This window comes from Cucurbita pepo, chromosome 13 (genome assembly GCF_057944985.1).
Source record: "Cucurbita pepo subsp. pepo isolate OVF chromosome 13, ASM5794498v1, whole genome shotgun sequence".
Classification (NCBI taxonomy): Eukaryota; Viridiplantae; Streptophyta; class Magnoliopsida; order Cucurbitales; family Cucurbitaceae; genus Cucurbita; species Cucurbita pepo.
Genome location: NC_141810.1, coordinates 12,210,544 through 12,232,257, shown reverse-complemented (window position 1 = coordinate 12,232,257; position 21,714 = coordinate 12,210,544). Strand labels below are relative to the sequence as shown.

At 31.1% G+C, this 21,714-nt stretch overlaps 3 protein-coding genes across 4 annotated transcripts; all 3 read right to left on the bottom strand.

The window, feature by feature from the left end:
• Positions 1 to 420: 420 nt before the first annotated feature.
• LOC111808731 (acetyl-coenzyme A synthetase, chloroplastic/glyoxysomal-like) lies at positions 421 to 10,379 on the bottom strand. Of its 2 annotated transcripts, XM_087129624.1 has the most exons (20): positions 10,248 to 10,379; positions 10,004 to 10,120; positions 9,816 to 9,893; positions 9,518 to 9,667; positions 7,528 to 7,683; positions 6,441 to 6,563; positions 4,899 to 5,067; positions 4,723 to 4,805; positions 3,823 to 3,924; positions 3,046 to 3,134; positions 2,799 to 2,889; positions 2,578 to 2,691; positions 2,430 to 2,506; positions 2,249 to 2,327; positions 2,095 to 2,163; positions 1,706 to 1,881; positions 1,535 to 1,591; positions 1,145 to 1,235; positions 962 to 1,060; positions 421 to 877 (listed from the first exon to the last, which is right to left on the bottom strand). In XM_087129624.1, the coding sequence occupies exons 1-20, from the start codon at positions 10,374 to 10,376 to the stop codon at positions 692 to 694; spliced, it is 2,235 nt and encodes a 744-aa protein (XP_086985750.1). In that variant the 5' UTR covers positions 10,377 to 10,379; the 3' UTR covers positions 421 to 691. The 2 variants fall into 2 exon arrangements, with proteins under 2 accessions (XP_086985750.1, XP_086985751.1); XM_087129625.1 differs by lacking the exons at positions 6,441 to 6,563; positions 7,528 to 7,683.
• Positions 10,380 to 12,728: 2,349 nt separating this feature from the next.
• LOC111808031 (small ribosomal subunit protein eS27y) lies at positions 12,729 to 14,634 on the bottom strand. The gene is made up of 4 exons (XM_023693803.2): positions 14,467 to 14,634; positions 13,395 to 13,496; positions 13,180 to 13,208; positions 12,729 to 13,069 (listed from the first exon to the last, which is right to left on the bottom strand). The coding sequence occupies exons 1-4, from the start codon at positions 14,467 to 14,469 to the stop codon at positions 12,943 to 12,945; spliced, it is 261 nt and encodes an 86-aa protein (XP_023549571.1). The 5' UTR covers positions 14,470 to 14,634; the 3' UTR covers positions 12,729 to 12,942.
• A 1,121-nt stretch (positions 14,635 to 15,755) lies between these two features.
• Positions 15,756 to 21,419, bottom strand: LOC111809378 (ARM repeat superfamily protein). Its single transcript, XM_023695828.2, has 10 exons — positions 21,268 to 21,419; positions 19,924 to 20,049; positions 19,311 to 19,433; positions 18,571 to 18,768; positions 18,324 to 18,402; positions 17,758 to 17,903; positions 17,212 to 17,325; positions 16,323 to 16,454; positions 16,084 to 16,197; positions 15,756 to 16,002 (listed from the first exon to the last, which is right to left on the bottom strand). Exons 2-10 carry the CDS (start codon positions 19,975 to 19,977, stop codon positions 15,964 to 15,966), a joined length of 999 nt encoding a protein of 332 aa, XP_023551596.2. The 5' UTR covers positions 19,978 to 20,049; positions 21,268 to 21,419; the 3' UTR covers positions 15,756 to 15,963.
• Positions 21,420 to 21,714: the final 295 nt, after the last annotated feature.

Here is a 21,714-nt window from a genome sequence, read left to right as displayed (position 1 = left end):
TGGTAAAGGTGTGAAATCTCTCACAAGCAGATACGTCTTATACGTCTTAAAAACATTGAGGAGAAACCCGTAAAGGGAAAACTCAAAATATCTGCTAGCTAGCGATGGACTTGGACTGTTATAGTTATCAACAACGATATGTTGCAGTTTAGAAGACGGGTGACCTATAATGGACTTGGGCTGTTATAGTCATCAACAACTATATGTTGCAGTTTAGAAGATGGATGACCTATAAACAATCATATTCAAGCGTACACCCCTAAAGCCTAGACAAGTAAAAAATATCGTTATACATACATATGTCAGACGAACACGACTCTCCACAATGATATGATATTGTCCACTTTGAGCATAAACTCTCATAGTTTTGCTTTGGATTTCCTCGAAAGGTCTCACACCAATGGAGAGAGTATTCCTCGATTATAAACCCATGATCATTCCCTAAATTAGCCGATGTGGACTTTCTTCCAACAACACACAGCATACGCATACATAAAATAGTACTTATTGACTACTTTTAAATACTCTAGTCAAATGCTATCGACATTCCTATACAAGCCATCAGAGTAGTCGTACTCTTCATTTAAGTTGTAACCCTTAGGTCAGATCGGACGTATACATTTCTTTCAAATTTTGTGAACGTTTAACTCGGATTGAGCTTTCTTCAAAGCCATTTTTATTGACGGGTCACTCAAGAATGGACGAGTGCAATAAGTTGATATAAGACAGCAGGGTCTACAAGCGTTGAGGTATCTCCAATCTCATCCAATTGCTTGGAGGCAATCTTTCTCAGAACTCTTCTCATTATCTTTCCGCTCCTTGTTTTTGGGAGCTCATTTGCCCAATGGATCTTATCAGGTGCTGCAAATGCTCCGATCTAGAAGTGCGACAATAAAATTTTTCGTTCATTTTACGATCGTTTTGAAAAAGTTCGTATTTATGAAAACGATCACAAACAAACCTGTGTTCGAATAGTTTGTATTAGGCTTTCTCGGAGCTCTTCACTTTGAGGAACTCCCTCTACGAGCGTAACAAATGCCCAAATGCTCTGGCCTTTAACCTAAACAAACTATTAACTTTAGTCTTTAAATTTTGATTTGATAGTCGAAAACGAAGTAGAGAACTAACTATAGTTGTCTCTGACCTCGTGATCGATGCCGATCACTGCTGCTTCTGCACAATGAGGGTGTGAAACTAATGCGGATTCCACTTCTGCTGTCCCGATTCGATGTCCACTGCATAATGTAAAGTTTTTAGAACAAAGTTTGTGTTTAAGCTCCTTAAATTTTATATTTTGTCTAAAAAAAATATCATTAAACTTTTTAAAAAGTTTTAAAAAAACTCAGATGAAAATCGTTAAAACATTCAATAATGTTTCAAAAATACTCGTAAACTTTCATTAATAACTTTTAAATTCTTTAAGAAATTAAAAAATACGCTTACCGTTAGTATTATATTTTAAAAAAATGTTATTTTTTTAACGAGAGAATATAAGATATAATATTCTCCGATCTAAGAAATGAAATATATGTACCTAACGTTGAGAACATCATCGACTCTTCCAGTAATCCAAAAATATCCGTCTTTATCTCTAAATGTCGCACACAATAACACGAAGATTAAGATACAAAATTACTATCTAAACCAAATCAATAGAAAAAAAAAAAAAAAAAAACAGACAAAAGGGTATTTATGTAAAAATTACCTTGTACAACCATCACCAGTGAAATAATATCCAGGAAATGGCTTGAAATATGTGGCTTCATATCTATCATGATCTCGGTAAAGTGTCCTTAATGCCCCTGGCCATGACCCTTTTATACATAAATACCCTTTGCCTTCTCCTTCTATTTCATTCCCTTCTTCATCCACGATCACGGCCTGCATCGACGTGTAAGTAGGTTGGTTCGGCTCGAGTTAGATTTCGTCTAAGATATCAATGTATATCATCGGTATATCATAAATATATTACGTCATTAGGTAATTCCCTTTCTTTTTATTATAAAATAATAAAAAAAATTTAAAAATTATTAATTTGCAACTTTTCTTTTTAAAAAAATGGAAATGATAAACGGTGTCGTTTTAGGTGAGAACCTGAACTCCAAAAAATGGGAAAGTAGCAGAACCAGGCTTCAGTGCCCATGCCCCTGGAATTGGAGTAATCTACGTCCATAAACCATATATGATTTTTAATTAATTAATAATTAAATATGCAATTAACTCAAAAATAAATAAATAAAATAATTACCATAGCGGCACCCGTCTCAGTTTGCCACCACGTGTCCGAAATAGGACACCGTGAGTCACCCACCACCTCGTAAAACCACCTATACATACAAATATATTATAACATAACAGTAATTGACATGTATTACCTTTCAATCTCCGTCCCCGTAATTATTATATTAAAAATAAATAAATTTAAGTACCTCCAAGCAGCTGGATTAATCGGCTCGCCTGCACTTCCAAGTACCCGTAGAGATTTTCGAGAGTAACGCTTAACATACTGCATTTGTGCCGATCTTAGAAATTACAATATTACCCTTTTAAAAAAAATAAATAAATAAAGGAAATTACCTTGTCCCCATCACGCATGAGAGAACGCAGCAAAGTGGGAGCAGTGAAGAAAATGGAGACCTTATATTTATCCACTATTTCCCAACACCTCCCTGAATTTGGATAATTTGGAACCTACACGCATTAAATAAATATAATTTTTTTAGTCCCTAAATTTTTATTTAAAAATTAAATAAAAATTAAAAATATAATTTTGAAGACATTTTTAATTACGTAATTACCCCTTCATAAATAACGACAGTGGCTCCATTAAGCAATGGTCCGTACGTCACATAGCCGTGCCCCGCAGCCCAACCACAGTCAGCCGTGGACCTTAAAAAATTTATTTTAGTCATTAAAAAAAAACTATTTAATTTAATTATATATTATTTCATGATTATACATTGTATTTAAATTCGATAGACTAAAATAAAATATTTTAAATGAGTAAAATATAAAATTTAAACTTAGATATACGATCATACTCACCAGTAAATATCAGAAGGTTTATAGTCGAAAACATATTTGAAAGTAGTACCAACGTACACCATGTATCCACCTGTTGTATGAACGACTCCCTAATCCATATATAAAATTAAATAATTAAAAAAAATGGTTAAAATATTAGGAGTGTTCATATGATCCAAGAACCCGACTGATCCAAACTATCTAATAAATTTTTTTGATTTGTTTGTAGGTTGACATTTGTCTTATCGGGTCAACCCGACCAATCTAAAAATAAAGTTAAAACCCAACCCAATCCAACTCCATCATACTTTTAAAATTAGTACGAAGAAGATTAAGAATTTTGACAGATGTAACCAATGTTAGTGATGTGTTGTAACTCGTGAATATTTGATATTTAAGTTTTATGAGATTTTAGTTATTACTATAACATGTGCGGTAGATAAGTCAGATTTTTTTTTAAATAATGGAAAAAAAAAAACAACTTGATAATCTGAAAATAGAGAGTTGGGTTGAGTTGTGAACTTTATTTGAGTTGTCGGATCATCAACCCACCCACTTGAAATTCGGGTTGATCCAAATTTTTTTTTGAACTCAACTCAGATTGGGTTGAGTTGAGTTGTGAATTTTATTCAGGTTATTCGAGTCACTAACTCAACCAACCCAAAATTTTGAGTCCGTTCAAAAGATTTCTCCGATCTAACTCAACTCGAGTATAACCCTAAAAATATGCATTTTCCTCCTCATATATTAAAATTTAGATAATAATAAATTTTAAAAAGGGTAAGAAAAATTAAATACCTTAGGCTTTCCAACACTCCCACTTGTGTAAAGCAAAAATAGTGGATCCTCAGCATCAACCCATTCCACGTCACAACTCTTTGAATATTTAGGAATCACATCCTAAAATAATAATAATAAAATTAAAAATGAGTGAATTAATTTAAAATTAAGTTTTTTTTTTAAATTAAAAATTTAAGGGGATTTTTTTTAAGAAAAAAAAAAAAAAAACAAACCCTAAACCCTAAGATAATAATAATAATAATAAAAACAATTAAAAAAATAATTAGTGAATTAACTATGAAATAAATTATAAATAATAAAATTAAAAATTAAAAATTAGTGAATTAACTCAAAATTAAGTTTTTTTTTAATTAAAAATTGAAGGGGTTTTTTTAAGGGAAAAAAAATATACAAACCCTAAACCCTAAAATAATAATAATAATAATAATAATAGAAATTAAAAAATAATTAGTGAATTAACTATGAAATAAATTATAATAATAAAATTAAAAATTAAAATTAGTGAATTAACTCAAAATTAAGTTTTTCTAATTAAAAATTTAAGGGGTTTTTTTTAAGGAAAAAAAATACAAACCCTAAACCCTAACATAATAATAATAATAATAGCAATTAAAAAATAATTAGTGAATTAACTATGAAATAAATTATAATAATAAAATTAAAAATTAGTGAATTAACTCAAAATTAGTTTTTTTTTTAAATTAAAAATTTAAGGGGATTTTTTTTTTTTTTTTTGTTTTTAAGCGGAAAGAACCCTAAACCCTAAAATAATAATAATAATAATAATAGAAATTAAAAAATAATTAGTGAATTAACTATGAAATAAATTCCAATTTTAAAATATATTTCTATTTATAATAAAAGAAAAAAGGAAATAAATAAATAAATAAATAAAACCTGCCACCATAAGTCTCTTCCTTCTTTCCAGGGAGTGCTTTCTTTATCCAAAGCTGATTTGTTTTCATAAACCAAACACGAATCTGTTCAACAAAATTTAAAAAATATTATTTAAAAAGTTTAATGAGTTAATAAAAAATAATAATAATAATAATAAAATAATTAATTCAGAATACCAATAGAATGGCCATCTTTAGCTGATTGGATGAGGGCAGCATCGACAATGTCCTTAAGATGGATGATTTTGGAACCTCTTTTTGCAGCATTACAAGTGATCAAAGCTTTGGGTTTGCAATCATTTATTCTTTGAGCAAGTGATTCACAGGAAAATCCAGCAAATACAACCTTATATTATACGCCAAATAATATCATTAATTAATATACATATGGTTTTCCAACCATATATTATAAATTTATATATATGTATAATCAAACTTGAACGAGAGAATGACATGAAATGAATGGTCGTAAATGTACGGTTAGTTGGTTTGAGTAAAGTTTAGGTAATGAAATTGTGTAAACCGTTTCCACATCGTGCTTCTTTAGGGATTCTTTGACTATGAACTTGATTTGATTAGGAATGAGCGGTTAGCTGAGTTAGAGAAAGAACGGAGTTGAGTCAAGTATCGATAGAGGGACAGGACGGAGAAACCTTTGTCGTTCTTGTCTCTGCTTCCTATTCCAATCATTGTCCCCCACGAAATTTTCCATTTATTTTCGTGAGAATCAGGGCGGGAATTTCCATGGAGAATTTACGGGAATCAAGTTCCCTACTAGGGATTTTTTTTCAAATTTTTATAATGTCCCTGTCTCCATTTAGCTAACAGAGAGAAATCTCTTACGGTTCATTCTCTAATTCCTCGTTTAAACGGAGATTCCCCACCCAGTTTGCTGCTAGTCTCAAGGGATCCTAAATATTTCGGTTTAAAGACATTAAATCTATTATTATGTTCTCGAATCAGTTGTTCCAAATGGACAAAAATATTTAAAAAAATGTCAACAACAGGGATAAACCTATGTGAGAAAAGCCTAATTGATTTGAAGTATGTCTTAGCAGACATCAACATTGGTTGGAATGTACTATTTTTCATTTGATAAATTATGTAAGGGTCAAATGGTCAATTTGACTTCGTTTTTGTGGAGATTAGAGGGGATCGAGATTAAATCTCTGCCACAAACATGTTTCGAGAAACTATAAATACCCACAATATGTGTAAAAATCATATTCATAGATCAATGTAATTCAGATCTCAAATTGAGACGTTTTTGTTAGAAATCCGAGCATCAATCTTGTCATTTGTTTCAAACCATTCTTCGAGCCCTTCAATCAAGGCTTGATCAAGTTCGATTGTGGAGTGACTCAATTTAGAACAAGGTTTCCAAATCTTGCTTCTAGATTTGAGAGGTAATCTAATTCTAATCTTATGTCTTGGTTGATCCAAATTTTGTATAAGGAGGTATTAATTACTTTGATTCAAGGTCTGGCTTCAAGAAAAGCTTGGATCGTTGGGATGAGAATTAGGGTTGCCTTATCAGTTACTAATATCCTACACTTCTATTGAGTGAGCCCATCACATATTTTTTTTAAAACAACGTCTAATTTTGATAAATTCTTTATGGTATGTATTAAATTGTTATAAAATAAAAATTACCGAAACTAAAATGTTAAATACTAAAATTTAGGGACGTGAAAGACGTGAAAGAGATAGTGTATATACCGAGTGGACGGCACCTATGCGAGCACAAGCTAGCATTGCAATGGGAAGTTCCATAATCATTGGCAAGTAAATCAGGACAGTGTCTCCCTTTTTTACTCCAATGTCTTTCAAAAAATTAGCAACCTAATTACGATTTTAAATTGTTACAAAAAAATAATAATAATAATAATAATAATAATAATAAATAAAATAAAAAAGTCCCGTTTAATAATATTTTAATAATAATAAAAATTGTTTGTTTTTTACTTAAAAATAATGTTTTTTTTTTCATAAATAAATATTTGAAAATTTTAGGTAAATTTTAAAAATAAAATTACTAAAAATATTATTTGTATATAATTTTCAAAATTTAGCTTGAATTTTAAAAACATCTCTAAATAAAAATAAAGTTTAAATTAAGCCCTTTTTATTTATTAAAATTTATTAAAATAAAAAAATGTTTTTAAGGATCTAAAATCACTTGGAATTTATTAAAATAAATAAATTTATTAAATTTATCACTTGGAATTTATTAAAAATTTATTAAAATAAAAAATTATTTTAAAAAAAGAAAGGTTATTTAACTATTTTTTTCCTCAAAGTGCCTTTAATTTGTTTTATTAAAATAACAAAAAGATAAGAAAAAAAATGAAAATAATAATAATAAATAAATAATTTATTAAATTTATCACTTGGAATTTATTAAAAATATTTTTTGCTTTTTTTCATAAATAAATATTTGAAAATTTTAGGTAAATTTTAAAAATAAAATTACTAAAAATATTATTTGTATATAAATTTCAAATTTTAGCTTGAATTTTAAAAGCATCTCTAAATAAAAATAAAATTTAAATTAAACCCTTTCTATTTATTAAAATTTGTTAAAATAAAAAATGTTTTTAAAGATTTAAAATCACTTGCAATTTATTAAAATTTAATTATTAAAATAAAATTTTCGTTAAATTTATCATTTGGAATTTATTAAAATAAAAAATTATTTTTAAAAAAGAAACGTTATTTAACTAATTTTTTTTTTCTCAAAGTGCCTTTAATTTGTTTTATTAAAATATAAGAAAAAAAACGATAATAATAATAAATAAATAATTACTTGGGAAACTTGGTGAAGGAGGTTGGTGTAGGTTAAAGAAGCATCAAAAGCAGGCTCATTTCCTTCCCAATACATTGCAATTTTGTCTCCCAATCCACCTTCTATGTTCCTATCTATGCAATTGTAGCAAATATTTGTAATCCCACCATTGAACCACTGCTCCAAAAAAATAATAATAATCGAGATTTAAATATACATTTCGTTCGTATTTCGTGTTTTTCAGCTATCGAGTATGTGTTTTCGGTGATATCGAAAGTCGATCAAAACTTAAAAGATTGCTCTGTAACGACTCAAGGTTTTAAAACGTGTCTGCTAAAGGAAGGTTTCCACCACACCCACCTAAGGGTGTTTTGTTCTCCTCCCCAATCAACGTGGGACATCACAATCCACCCCTTTTAGAGTACCCAGCGTCCTCGCTGACACTTGTTCCTTTCTCCAATCGATGTGGGACCCCCACCACATCCACTCCTCTTTGGGGCCAGCGTCCATACTGACACACCGCCTCGTGTCTCCCCCGTTCGGGGAACAGCGAGAAGGCTGACACATCGTCCGGTGTCTGGCTTTGATTCCATTTGTAACGACCCAAGCACACAGCTATCAAATATTGTTAGGGGTGTACATGGTCCGGGTTGAGAGATTTTTTTGACCCAACCCAAAAGTTCGGGTTGGTCGAATTGGTAACCCAACCCGACCCAAAATTTTTCACAACCCAACCCAACCCTACCCTAGATTTTCGGGTTGGGTTCTCCGGTTGCTAACTTTGTTTTAAGTTTTTTTAAATTTAAAAAAAAAAAAAAAAGAAAAGAAAAGTAAGAATAGATTATAAAAATAAAAATCAATATAAAGGATTAATTTAAAGAAACTATATATATAATAAAAATAACTCCAAAATCATATTAAATAATTTATCATAAATCATATTTTTAAATTAAAATAAAATTTATAGAGTGTGATTCGTTCGTTTATTCCTATTATAAACCTAGTATAAAATAAATAAATATAATTTATTTACCTTATAAACAATATATTTAAAAATAAAATGAAATATTGAGGTAATTTTGAAATATTGAGATAATTTTTTTTGTTAATTTATTTAACGTGGGTAAAAATAATATAAAATATTAAATCATATTAAATAACATATCATAAATCATATTTTTAAATTAAAATAAAACTTATAGAGTATGATTATTTATGTTTAAAAATAAAATAAAATATTGAGGTAATTTTTTTTTTTGTTAATTTATTTACCCTTAGATAATGTGAATAAAAAATAATATGAAATATAACCAAATGAAATATGGATGTAATTTTTTATATTTAAATGAAACTAAAAATAATAAAGTAATAAAAAAAAACAAACAAAATAATAGAAACTAAAATAATAAAGTAATAAAAAAAACAAAATAATAAAAAGAACAAACAAAATAATAGAAACTAAAAATAATAAAGTAATAAAAAAAAACAAACAAAATAATAAAAAAATGAATTCGGCTTGGATCGAACCGGAGCATGGAATACTTTAAAAAATCAAAATTGCCACTAAATGTTATTTATAAGTTTACTCGGTTCTGGGTCTAATCCGAGTTTTTTATCCTATGAACCGAAAACCGAACCAAGACACTCCGGGTCCAGAAAAAACAACCCAACCCAACCCAACCCAACCCAACCCAACCCAACCCCTATAATTCGGATTGGGGTTGGTCCGGGTTGTCGGGTTCGATGTACACCCCTAAATATTGTCCTCTTTAGATTTTCTCTTTTGGGCTTCCCTTCCAAGCTTTAAAACGTGTCTGTTAGGGGAAGGTTTCCACACCCTTATAAATGGTGTTTTGTTCTCTTCCCTAACCAATATGAGACATCACATGTTCAGATTATGTTCGATAATATTATGTTGAATCCCGACTCTTATTGATCAGTATTATTGTTATTCTTAGTTCAATAACATGCCGAACAAATTCAAATTTATTAAATAAATAAAAAGGGTTACCTGTATATTAATATTGCCTTGGGAAATATGAAGATTGTGAGAGAAGGGTTGATGGCGATTCCATTCCTTTTTCCAATAGAACTCAGATGATGCAATTTCAGACCAAAATTCTGAAGGTTCTTCAATCGATTTTTTGTACATATCCAAATACTAAATTCCAAAATAATAAATAAAAAAGAATTAATAATATTAAGTATTTTCCAAAAATAAATAAAATAAATAATAATAATAATAATAATAATAATAATTATTATTATTATTATAATAAAAGAGAAAATAATTGTAATTAAGAGAGGACCTTTTGAGTGGTTGGAATATGTGCTTGTTGACAAAATTCCTGAGATGGAAAGACAATTTCATCTTCTCCCAGATACTCCTGCAAAACGACGGCGTTTGGAATATTTAAGTCCATTTTTTAGTCACGATCTTTATCCGTTCGAGTCGAGAAAGTCGGGTCGTTACACTAAAATTAAAAGAGGAGCTTACCTCAACGTCGATATTATCGATGGCTATATCAGTTTTTTCTTGATTATGATTCAACTCATTTTCCCGTTTTGATTCACACGATGCAATTTCCAAACGAGGTTTGTGGACTTTTAAATGCTAAATTAATTTCCAAAAAAAAAAAAAAAAAAAGGCTAATCCACGAGTAGAGCTGTAAATAAACGAACGATTAAAAAAGTACACTCTTCAGGTGTTTTACATTAACGATGGAAACGAAAAATATTACCAAACGAGCTTTAAAGGGCTTGGCCAGAGAATTTCCGAAAAGAAAATTTGAGTTCATGTTGTTGATAAGAGGAACATTCTTGTAAAACGACAACGTTCGAGAACTCCATATCGTACCGTTTGAAATCATTTTGTTTTTCTTTCTAAATGTGAGATCATCCCAAGGTCCCGGTTTAATTTATATGCTCAAAATTAAATTAAAATAAATTGATTTTTTTTGAGCTAACTATTTAATAACTATTAGCCAATTAATACCAAAGCAGCAGTTATAAATCATGCCATTAATAATTTATTTACCTTTATATAATTTTCAATTAATGTCTATAATTTAGACTAAGCTTTAATTTTACTAACTTTCAATTTCATCACTATATCAACCTTTTTAGGGATATTTTATATTTAGCTAATGTGTTCGTTCACCGTGTTAGGGTTTACGACTAAATAAAAAAATGAAGTAAAATTCTCGGGTGGGTGAAAAACAATTTAAGGCTGTGATGAGACAAACCGAAAATAAACTCTAACCTAAAAAATTAATAAAATCTTTTAAATTGCAACTTCTCGAACTATAAAAACTAAGTAGAAAGCATATCGAAAATGTAAAGGGTAGATTAGTAATTTAGTCTAAGATTAAGTCGGATGATATGAACGATCCAGATCATTTTAACAGGTTTTATCTTCACTCAACGTTTTCTAGAAAAGTTACTAAAGATATTCCTATAATAAATATCAATTATTTTAAACCTCTCATAATCATAATTTCGTTTTTGTTAGGATCACTCTCATGTTGTCTCCGTTCATTTACATTCTACTTAAGCTTCATAATAATAACAAAAATAGAGATGCTACAACATATTCACTGCCGGTGGTGGAGTAAAATAAGAGCTTCCTCAGTAATAAATTTTAAACTTTCGGTAATTTATTTATTATAATTATAATTAATATTATTCATACTCCTATTACCATTATTATTATAATTAATAGAAAAAATAATACATGTAGGACTTTAAAAGAAGTAAAAGACCTAAAAGGAGTTAGTAATTAAATACAAGTTTTGTTGGAATAAATCACCTCTCTCATTATATATATATTATAATAATAATAAAAAAAAAAAAAAAAAAAAAAGAGAGAGAGAAAATAACCTTCACTCAAGGGAAGTTTCACAAACCTACTATTAATTATTTGACCCAATTTAATTTGACCATCACAATTAATATGTATAATAAAGGGTATTTATTATTTATGAAATTAATATATTTTCACACCTCATTAAAAAATTATGAAAATGTTGTTTAAAAGATTCTTTGGGTTAAAATGGAAGATGCCCCACCTATTTAAAATCATTTTCTGGTGCTACTTTCCTACTCCAAAATTTATTTAAATTTTTCTAGATAACAAAATTTAAACATAAAATATATTTCATTTAGGATCCGAAAGAAAACATCACATAAACATAATTCAACACTTAAATACTTTGAATATTTTACAAACTAGTAGAGTCATCGTATGATGAAAGGTTTGTAATACGAGATCAAAATAAGCCGAAGCAAAAATATATGTTATTGCCATGACTCTACCACCAACTTCATCCTTGTCTTGTCCTTACTCTTACTTGAAAAGATTAATAAAAATATCCAGTAATTACATCTACTATTGGGGTACGGAAGTGCAAACACAAGCATGTCGTGATTGAAAACTTCCCTTAAATTTCATCTATTGTTCTTATCGTCAAATTGTGACCATATTAGTAGTCACAAAACATTTGTTATTATATCGCCAAAGTTTCCTAAAAACATAATTATAACAATACCATCCGTACCGTCACGAAACACTAGAGGTCATGTCGCCATTTTTTTTTTCTAAATTTCACTTTCGTAACTAGCCTGTGCGTAACATTACGATTAGCATCATGTCACCATACCATAAGTTATGTACATGGATCATAAAATACCATAGGATTACTAACGATTCATGGTCATAACTCTTATCATACTCATCACATCTCACAAAAAAATTCATTTTAGGACCAAATTGTCACTCTAACATCAAGGCAATATCGCCATCTCGTTACATTCCCTAATTCTTATGGCTTGTAAAGACATACATATGCATGACGTGTCGTAAAATAAGAATGTGTAATGCAGTTTGTGACGTACCATCATGGCTATTCATAACATATTATCATTTCCTCCGGGACTAGACCGTCTATCAAGCCTCAATACATGCAGTTCATAAGCTCAAATCCTCGTGCCTCACTTGTTGCTATACAAATGCCAATGGCATTCTTGTAAAAGCCAAAGAGTTGTGAGTGACCTTGAGATATTTTCTTTCAAGCTCAAAGATACAATACAACCCTTGACTATAGTGAGTAAATGAAAGAGAGTAAGAGTAATTCCAGCAGAACATGGATATTCAATCACTTAAGAGAGTTAAGAAGGGATTCTGAAGCAAAACTATTCCACTCAAATTTGACAAAGTATGGGGGTAGATAAAAGAAAGCTAAGAATTACTAAATGCTGCTAAAAGTTCAGTACATGAAATTCATCTTTTAAACAAAACCAGAAATCTCTAAAGCCAAATATAATCAATTTAGGAGAGAGCATAATCAAGTCTGGTACCGTACACGAAAAATAAATATACCATGATCAAAACAGAGACTGTCATTTCATCCCAGTGAAAAGAAACAAGGACCCGCATCTTCAATCACCCTTTCTCCTGAACGAACATCCCTCGGTGAGTCTAGCGCGCCCACCAGTTGGCTGGCATAAGACTGTCTGGCAGTTACCGCATACCACAACAGTTTGTGAGTGGCTGAAGACAGTGGTACTGCATTTCATCACAAAACAACAATCAGAAACTTTCAATCCAAAACATCTTAAGACAGAATCTACGAGAATTATCAATATAACAAAGTAATGAAAAGTGATGGGGCTTACATGTTGAAGCATCCCTGGCACTTAACGTCCTTCAAACCAACGGGGTACGCAACAATTAAAGGGAAAGCTTGTCAGAATATAATATAAATCAAGGCAAAAAAAAAAAACTTTAACTAAGAATATATATATGCTTCCAAGAAGAGCCCCAAGAAACACTCTGTAGGATAGTAAACAGATGCGCTGAATTTGACTAGAATATCATTAAAAAATAATACCATGAAGAAGGAGTTGGGTGATTGCACAAGGCGCTTGAGCTTGTGCTTCCTCTTCTCTAGCTCAGCAGGAGGATTCAGCAAATCAATATCGTTTTGGAGAACCTATTGGCATAAAACAAAACATCCCCATTTGAATAACTTAAAAGTTCAGAATCTGAAACAACGTTTAAAGGTCACAAAATTGCAACATGAACCAACAGCATTGAATTGATAAGAATAGTGGCACAACCACAAGTCAACAAACAAAATCAGCATAAAATTATATGCCTCTCAGTTATCACATGCTCCAACAAGTGTTTGAATGGGTAACTTTAGTAGTTGACTTCTTGGTTTTTTTATTAAAAATATTCCCAGACATGTTAAGGACACATAAAAGACGCATTCAAATCACTACGAAGTAATGTTAAGAACACATGTGGGATGTACTAAAAAATAATGTTAAAATACATAAACATATATATATATACACTTCCTTTTTTTTTTTTTTAATGAAGAAATGTTCCTTCCAATTTCAGAAAACCACGCCAAGATAAAACAGCAGCAACATTGACAAAAAAGAAAATGGAAAAACAAAAAATAAAAACTCTGCGAAGTTCGGCGCATCAGATGTAATCCACCGCTGTGCAAATTTCTGTGCATATTTCCACCAAATTGCGTCAGGTTTCCAGTTTTCCTAAATGAAAAATACTTCATTGCACTAAATCGACGACAAGTATTCCTCTTCCTACTCGACTTATTTAAATATAATATAAAGCTAACTTCCTACTAAACCCTTCCCAAAAAATCGTTGACAACAAAAAAATCTGAGTCTCAATTCTTCAATGCAAAAATAATCGAAGAAAAATCAGAGACAAAACCGTAGCTTTTAATGTAAGAATAGGTTTAAAATGCATCAATTCTTCTATCTTCTGTCTACAAAGATGAATCAGCTCACTCGTAAGTGTCTCAAGCAAAAGTGCGGAGCATAAAATACACATAAATACATTCAACTTCGCGGCCACACAATTCTCGAACATAACCAAAACGGGAAACACAATACAATTAATCAAGTTGAAAAGGAATGAGAACTAACCATCTTGAAAAATCCTGGAAAGGAACAGACGAAAGAGTGAAATCCTGCGCAAGCCAAAAGAAAGTAGCGCACGACCGCAACAGAGGGAGAGAGCAAGAACCCTAAAACCTCGATCTTTATATATAGTGATGCGTGGGGCGGTACAGAAATGGGCTTCTTAAGTTTGAAAGGCCTGAGTTTTGGGCCTCAAGTTGGATAATAGATGGGCCTTGTAGACACCTTATGGAAATTTGGGCCTCACCTTTTGATGTTCCAATAATGCCCTTCCCAACTTATCATTTTACTTTTTGCCCCCCAATTTTTTTTTTTTTTTTTTTTTTTTTTTTTATAATTTATTTGGGTCCTTCAAATTTGAACTAATTTCTTTTTGGTCCTTGAATTTAAAAACCAATTGATATATGGTCCGGATATTCTAAATTTGATTCTAATTGGTCGTGCACATACAAAATTAATTTTTAATTGAACATTAGTATAATAAATACATTATATATAAAAAAAATTAATTGGCATATGTTAATTAACACAATCGTTTAGTTTATTCTCTATTATGGACGGTTTATAAACAAATTTCACACTTCAGGTACCAATTAAAAATCAAATTACAATTTTCAAGGATTCGAAAATTTGAACTTTACTAATAAAAATATATTGTTGGACATACAGGATATATGTGAATAGTGTGCAAATTTCTTACATATAGTGTTCATATCGAGATGGGTATTGAGAAAATTTGATTTAATCTATCTCAAGTGTTACACCGGACAATACTTTTTAATAATTATTAATACATTGAAGAAGATATGTCATAGGATGCAAATTTCTTACCTATAGTGTTCAGATCGAGATGAGTATTCATAAGATTTGATTTAATCTATCTAAAGTGTTCGTTTCGCCGGACAATACTTTTTAATAATTATTAATACATTGAAGAAGATATGTCAAAATCTATGTAAGGTCTCCTATGTGTTCCTAACCGCTAAGAGATCAAGAGAAAGGTTATTTCCAAAGGTCAATAAATCCCGAAAATACACATTGACGTACAAAGATGTATCAAGATTGTCAAAAAAGTGAAAAGAGACATTGCTAAGTATAATGGTTATATATGAAGTGAAGAAGATATGTCCTATGCATAATTTCTTATCGAGTTTATATTACTAAAACAGAAGATCTGCTTGGAATAACTTTATGATCTCTCGCCACCGATAGAATTGTCGATCACGAATGAAGTTAATCGACATCTGTAACCTTTCAAACTCAACTTCGTGCAAGAACGATGAGAAAGAACAAGGTAGAGAAATTGTTCTTTCGAACAGGATGCTTCATGAATAATGTTAAGAGATGTAAAAGATTATTCTACTCTTGACCAAAAAAATAAGCATCAGCAACTCGGAAAACAAACATATAATGTAACATTGACTCAAAGTTAATCTTAAAAACTAAACCACAGCCTCTCCTTTGTACAACTACCACATAGCTGTATGATCTGCGAATGTCTCCTTAGTCGCGTGATTCCTCGTCGCCACCGCTATGGATCAGCTGATCGATTAATCAAGTAAGATTAGTATAAAGTTGACTGAGGATGAACAAATAACACTAGATTTAGAGAGATATGCTTACCAGGGAGCCAACTCTCTCATATGCTTCCATTACTTTTGGGTTTTGCTCGTCTTCATACCCCACTTGCAGTATTCTTGGTCCGTTGATAGACCAGAATGCTCTACGGCCAGCATCCTAATAGGAGCAAAGAAACTATGATACTTTTGAGCCAAGAAGCATAGACCCTTTAAGGTTTTCACAGTAAGATGACAAACAAAATGTAAGGGGTATTAAAGTAGAAATGTATTCATCTCTTTAACCTGTAATATGATCATGTATATAGCCTCCAACGCTTGAACTCGAATTTCAGGGTCATCGATTTGCTCGCGCTCAATTGAAAGCGCAGTACCAAGCTCAAGTGGCATTTTTGATGTATCCTCCTCCTTGTAAACCTGCTCGCAGAAATGCATCGATATAAATGTTTAGTAAATATTCTCGCTATCGATATAAATGCATTGATAGACTGAAAATATTTAGTATATTCTCGTTTATTCCTCTTTCCTTCGTTACCTATCTTCTTACTTGCCTTGTATATTTTTTACCATTGTCACTATTTCCTCTCTGGTACAAATATTCTCTTTTAACTTTAGGGTTGTATTATTCCAAGAAATAGGAATTAAGAAAATATTATTACTCGAGTAAAAACAACAAAAAATTCTAGAAACTGACTGTAAGCATCAATATGAAAAATCCTCACAAATGCAAAAAAGGAAAGAGCATGTGCAGGTGCCTCTCAAAGTCTTCAGTCGTCTCATTCTTTTTTTTTTTTTTTTAGTGTTTCAATTCCAGGCTGTGGGGTGAAATTTTAACGTTGCATACATATGAACAGGGAGAACCTAACATAGTTTGGCTGCAGGCGATGAAAAGATCATTCAAATCAGAGTTCAACAAGCTGGACTGTATTTATATTTGCAGTAAATATTAGGTGTGTGTTCCTGTATTTATGCTGAAAATAAAGTTTACTTAGTTTCTAGGTAGACGCGGCAATGCTCCTTTATAAGAAACCTTGGCTGCAACAGCCTTGAAATGGCACAACCTACTTCCAACTATGGAACCCTAGTCCTAACCATAACCAAACTAGTTAGAGCCAAGGGAGTTGCCAAATAGCCCATTCCATTTTGATCTCTAAGAAGTACATAAAAGTATTACCTTGTTCCCAGCAACAGGGAGAAGTAAAGCTGGCCAAAGGAACTCCGCTATCAAGAGTAAATTTTGTAACTGGCCTTCTGCTTCAAAGCAACAATTTCTGAGAGTTCCAAATACCTTAAACAAGCAAATCAAATGAAGACATGAGTCCAGTGATCCAACCAACATCGATTGAAGATGTACTTAGATTATATCTAAATTGTAAATAATTGAACAATACGTATAGAGTTGGAATCTGGGCTGAAATGAGTAAATGAACCAATCACAAGCATGTCTTAGTTTCCCAAATTACCAAAAAAATAAAAATAATATGTTGGTACCAATCATGTACATCAATCAAAATGTAAACTAGTTAGGGCATCTTTCTTTTTGGTTGTTTTGTCTTTTTCTGTTCCCATCGTGAACTTTTATTCTTGAACATTTGTCTTCCTTTAAACACATTGAAAAGTGGTTTCTTGTTCAAAGAAAAAAGTTAGCAGTGGTAATTAAGTAATTCTACAATAACCTCGTTTAGAAGCTTGAACTTCTTTAGACATCCATCGGACTTACTCCATTCTTCCGAAGTTGACTAGTTGAATCATACTGCCTAATTATCTGCTTCAAAAGTCCCCGCTTCGGATCAAGTAAAAGCTTCCTTCCAGCTTCCTTCTTTGATATGTTTACAAGTATGGAAGCCACATGCTCAAAGGGGTCATCTAGTAGAGAATAAATTTAAAACATCAAATGAACACTGAAAACTATAGATCACTAATGTAGAAAATTGATGTACTTTAAATTACAAGGATGTCAATGTTGGGTTTTATACAACATTAATGTTTGGAGAGGTTAGGTTAAGGCTGCAAAGGATCTGGCCTTGAGGTATTGCAATTATTTATTATTATTATTATTATTATTTTCTAGAGAGGCCAAAGAACTGGTAAACACATTTCCAAGTGCAGCACAGCAAATTAAGTTGGTAAACCACTGCAAGTGGAGATCTAAGAAGAAACAAATATAAGTTTAAAACCTTGCGACCCTAAATATTTAAATTTTATATTATAAATATGGAGTCCAAAATTCTTGAAAAGTAACACATCGTCCAAAGCACACTGAAGTAGAGAAGAAGCAAGACATACCACTGGATTCGCTTTCCGAACGACAAAATGATCTGACAATCTTCATAACATAGAGACCTTGCATCTTGTCATCTCCAGTCTATGAAGCAGAATTGATAACCATAAGAACTATTTTCTTAGTTCATTAAGATCATGAAAGCCTAAACTATTTGAAAAGAAAATCCTTAAAATGTTCTCAAACAAATTAAAAAAATAGCTCATTTCAACATTAACCAAAGACAAGGCCACTGTAACAATGTAGGCACACCTGCAGTAACGAAGCAATACCAGCATCCAACTGTGTTAAATTAACCAGAAGCATTACTAGCAACTGTCTAATGCTGGAGTCCACATTATACAAAAGATCCATAACTGCTCCAATCAGTCCCAATTCTATCATCTTTGCAGCTAGATCAGAATTTTGTGAAAGATTAACAAGAGCTTCAGCTGCAGGTTCTGCAACATCCTGAAATGATGGACAATATATCAATACGGAATTATTCATATTCTATGAGTAACTTTTGCCAAATACTTTGAACCATACTACCAACGCATGGCCAACTTCCTTAAATTAATAATATCCACCAAATAGGTTTTGCGACAGTTAAAAGAAATTACATAATATTAGTGCATCCCATCATAAATCTTGAAACCCACCTTCTTAATGATGCAAATGAAGTAATGAAATTGAAACGCTAAATTTCCCTAGTGTAAAGCATGAGTTATATTTAAACCATAATCAGCAGGAAATATTATGACAACTTTTGCCAGCCTATCAATAATCAGCAAGATTAACACAGTGTAATAATGAAAGAAAGTTAGGAATAATAATTGATGTTTATTATGAACACATGTTCAATAAAACTCTCTGAGATGTTCAGTTGTTTGCTTATGCATAACGTTTAGGACAAATGGAATTTTTAATTCAAACTCTGCCATCCAACATGATAGAAAGAAGAATACATGACAGCGTTAATAACCAACTCTATAAAGAAGAAAGATGCACACCTTTTGTTCTCTCAAGAGTCGAGCTAATGATGGTAGCAGAATGGATGGATACTTGGCAAGAGACTGCAGCCCATCCTCAGACCCAGTTAAACCTTGAACAATATCTATTGCCCCTTTCCTCAACTATACAGCAAAAAAAACAAAATTCTGATACTTACAAATTTATAAAACCTAATTGTTATTACAGGCAAACTGAATTAGCAATCCACTGAGGCAAACACAATATTCGTATGGCAACCACAGAACTTCCCATATTCAACTTTCAGTTTTAATACATCACTCATTGCTAAGAAATAAAAGGCGTCACAGGGATCAAAACGTGCAAATTTAACTTCTGAAACACTTGAAACAGGAAATGAATCATCTAATTCTAGGAAAATAAAACAGAGTAAGTGAATGTAAATTGAAATTGATGCAATAAAATCATAGATTGGGTTTAAATTTTAACATTTCATATGAAAAACAGCATTGAATGCTGCATTTCACCAACTCATCGACCTACTACAAAATGAATATCTGAAAACCCTTAATCGACATCGAAAGAGATGGGGAATTCGCAGATAATAATGGCTTTTACAAATAAAGAACAGATGAGAAGCATAATGGGACTTACTTGAGGTGAGGGCGAAGAGAGAAACTGTATCAATTCTTCTAGTTCAGTCGCCATATGCTCTTTGCAGCTGAAGAAGGGTGTTTCTTCTCCGATGAGTGGAATTGCCCTTTTTCAAATTACAAAACTCTACATATAGGTTTTTAGACTTTAAGTGGCTGATATAATAACAGCAAGGTGTTTAAAATAGATCATAATTAGCTATATAGGCCTCATGCAATAATAATTTGGTTTTAAAAAATTCAGCTAACTAACACTAGTTTTCAAAAAATTGTTTAAGATATGTAAGAACCCAAATAGAGAATTTAGGAGGAAACATGCACAAGTTTTAAAAACATAAAATAAAATTGTTATCAAATGAAACCTAAGTTAAATAAGTAGCTTAAATTTCAATCAATACGTGAAAAACCCTCTACAAAAAAAATAGACATAAAAAAAGTATTAGAAAAATTATCTACAATCAATAATTATTATCTTGAGAGGCCATTTGTAGATTATTTTGCTGCTTTGTCAGACCCATTAATAATTATAAGATATATACATTTAACTTAACTTATAAGATGCCCTTTAAATGCTAGAATATGAAATTTTCTCTTTATTTATATGGTTACTAACTATATTTACAGCTAATTTAATTTACAAAGATTAGTCTTGGAATCTCAAACGTTTGACGGTTTAAAAAACTAAACCTCTAATTTTAAATTATGTTGTAAAAGTTTAAGAATATGAATTTTTTTCTCAAATCTTTGATTATAGCTTAAAAAAAAAAAAACTGAACCACTATGTCCCTTTGTCTACTTTTAAATTTACTGAGCATGCAATTTTCTTTTTTTCTTTTTTTTTTTTTTTGTTGATAATTTTAGTTATTGGGGATATAAAGTGATTCGAGCTCGTTACCAAATGCATTTGATGTCATTTTAAAGCAGAAAAACGAAAACATTTAAGTTGCAAGCTCAATTAACAGCAGGTTTCCAGTTTTCCTTAAAGAATTGGGGAATGAGAAATATTTCATTGCACTAACTCCACTATTAAATATGATCTTTCGGTAACTTCCTACTAAACCCTTCCCCAAAAATCGTTGACAAAAAAAAAAAAAAAAAAAAAAAACAGAGATGATCATTAAAAAAAAAACAGAAAGACAACAAAAAATTTTACTGTAAGAATAGGTTTCAAATGAATCAATTCTTCCATATTCTGTCAACAAAGATGCATCCATACACTCGAAAGCAAAGTGAGGAGCAAAAAGTAGGCCTAAATACATTCAATTTGCAGCCATGCAATTCTCGAACATATCCAAAACAGGAAGCTTAATGCAATACATCGAGTCGAAGAGGAATGAGAACTCACCATATTGAAAAACCCCCGGAAAGGGACCGGTGAAGAACGGAAATCCTGCGAAGCCAAACAAAAACAGAGGGAAAGGAGCAAGAACCCTAAAACCTCGCTCTGATAAATGGGCTTTTTCATACAAATGGGTGGGCTCTGGGTTTTCAATGATGCCCTCCCAAATTTATCACTTTGCTTTTTGCCCCCCACTGTTTTATTTATTTATTCTTTTTTCCTACAATCATTTATGTTTGGTCCTTTACTTTCCACCTAATTTCTATTTTGGGTTAAAAATTTTAAATTTTACAAGTTTCGTGTAACGATCCGATTTTTTTCGTATGTATTGAAGTCGAAGTCGTTACTTAAAAGCTAGCAATTTTATAATTTCAAACATTTAGAAGGACTAAAAAAAAAAACATATAAGTGGCTAATTACAAGTGAAAGGCACCCTCGTGCTCGGCTGTTGTT

What these genes read in the sequence shown, in the direction of transcription:
- LOC111808731 (XM_087129624.1), bottom strand. Translation starts at nt 10,376, where the DNA reads ATGATTTCAAACGGTACGATATGGAGTTCTCGAACGTTGTCGTTTTAC. An exon ending in AAGGCAATATTAATATACAG is followed by an intron (nt 7,684 to 9,517) that starts GTAACCCTTTTT and finishes TTTTTGGAGCAG; the next exon opens with TGGTTCAATGGTGGGATTAC. An exon ending in GATGATGTTCTCAACGTTAG is followed by an intron (nt 1,236 to 1,534) that starts GTACATATATTT and finishes TACATTATGCAG; the next exon opens with TGGACATCGAATCGGGACAG.
- LOC111808031 (XM_023693803.2), bottom strand. An exon ending in CACCCAACTCCTTCTTCATG is followed by an intron (nt 13,209 to 13,394) that starts GTATTATTTTTT and finishes GTTGGTTTGAAG; the next exon opens with GACGTTAAGTGCCAGGGATG. An exon ending in TGCCAGGGATGCTTCAACAT is followed by an intron (nt 13,070 to 13,179) that starts GTAAGCCCCATC and finishes GATGAAATGCAG; the next exon opens with TACCACTGTCTTCAGCCACT.
- LOC111809378 (XM_023695828.2), bottom strand. Translation starts at nt 19,977, where the DNA reads ATGGCGACTGAACTAGAAGAATTGATACAGTTTCTCTCTTCGCCCTCA. An exon ending in TCTCTTCGCCCTCACCTCAA is followed by an intron (nt 19,434 to 19,923) that starts GTAAGTCCCATT and finishes TTTGCTGTATAG; the next exon opens with TTGAGGAAAGGGGCAATAGA. An exon ending in TCCCTGTTGCTGGGAACAAG is followed by an intron (nt 16,455 to 17,211) that starts GTAATACTTTTA and finishes TTCTGCGAGCAG; the next exon opens with GTTTACAAGGAGGAGGATAC.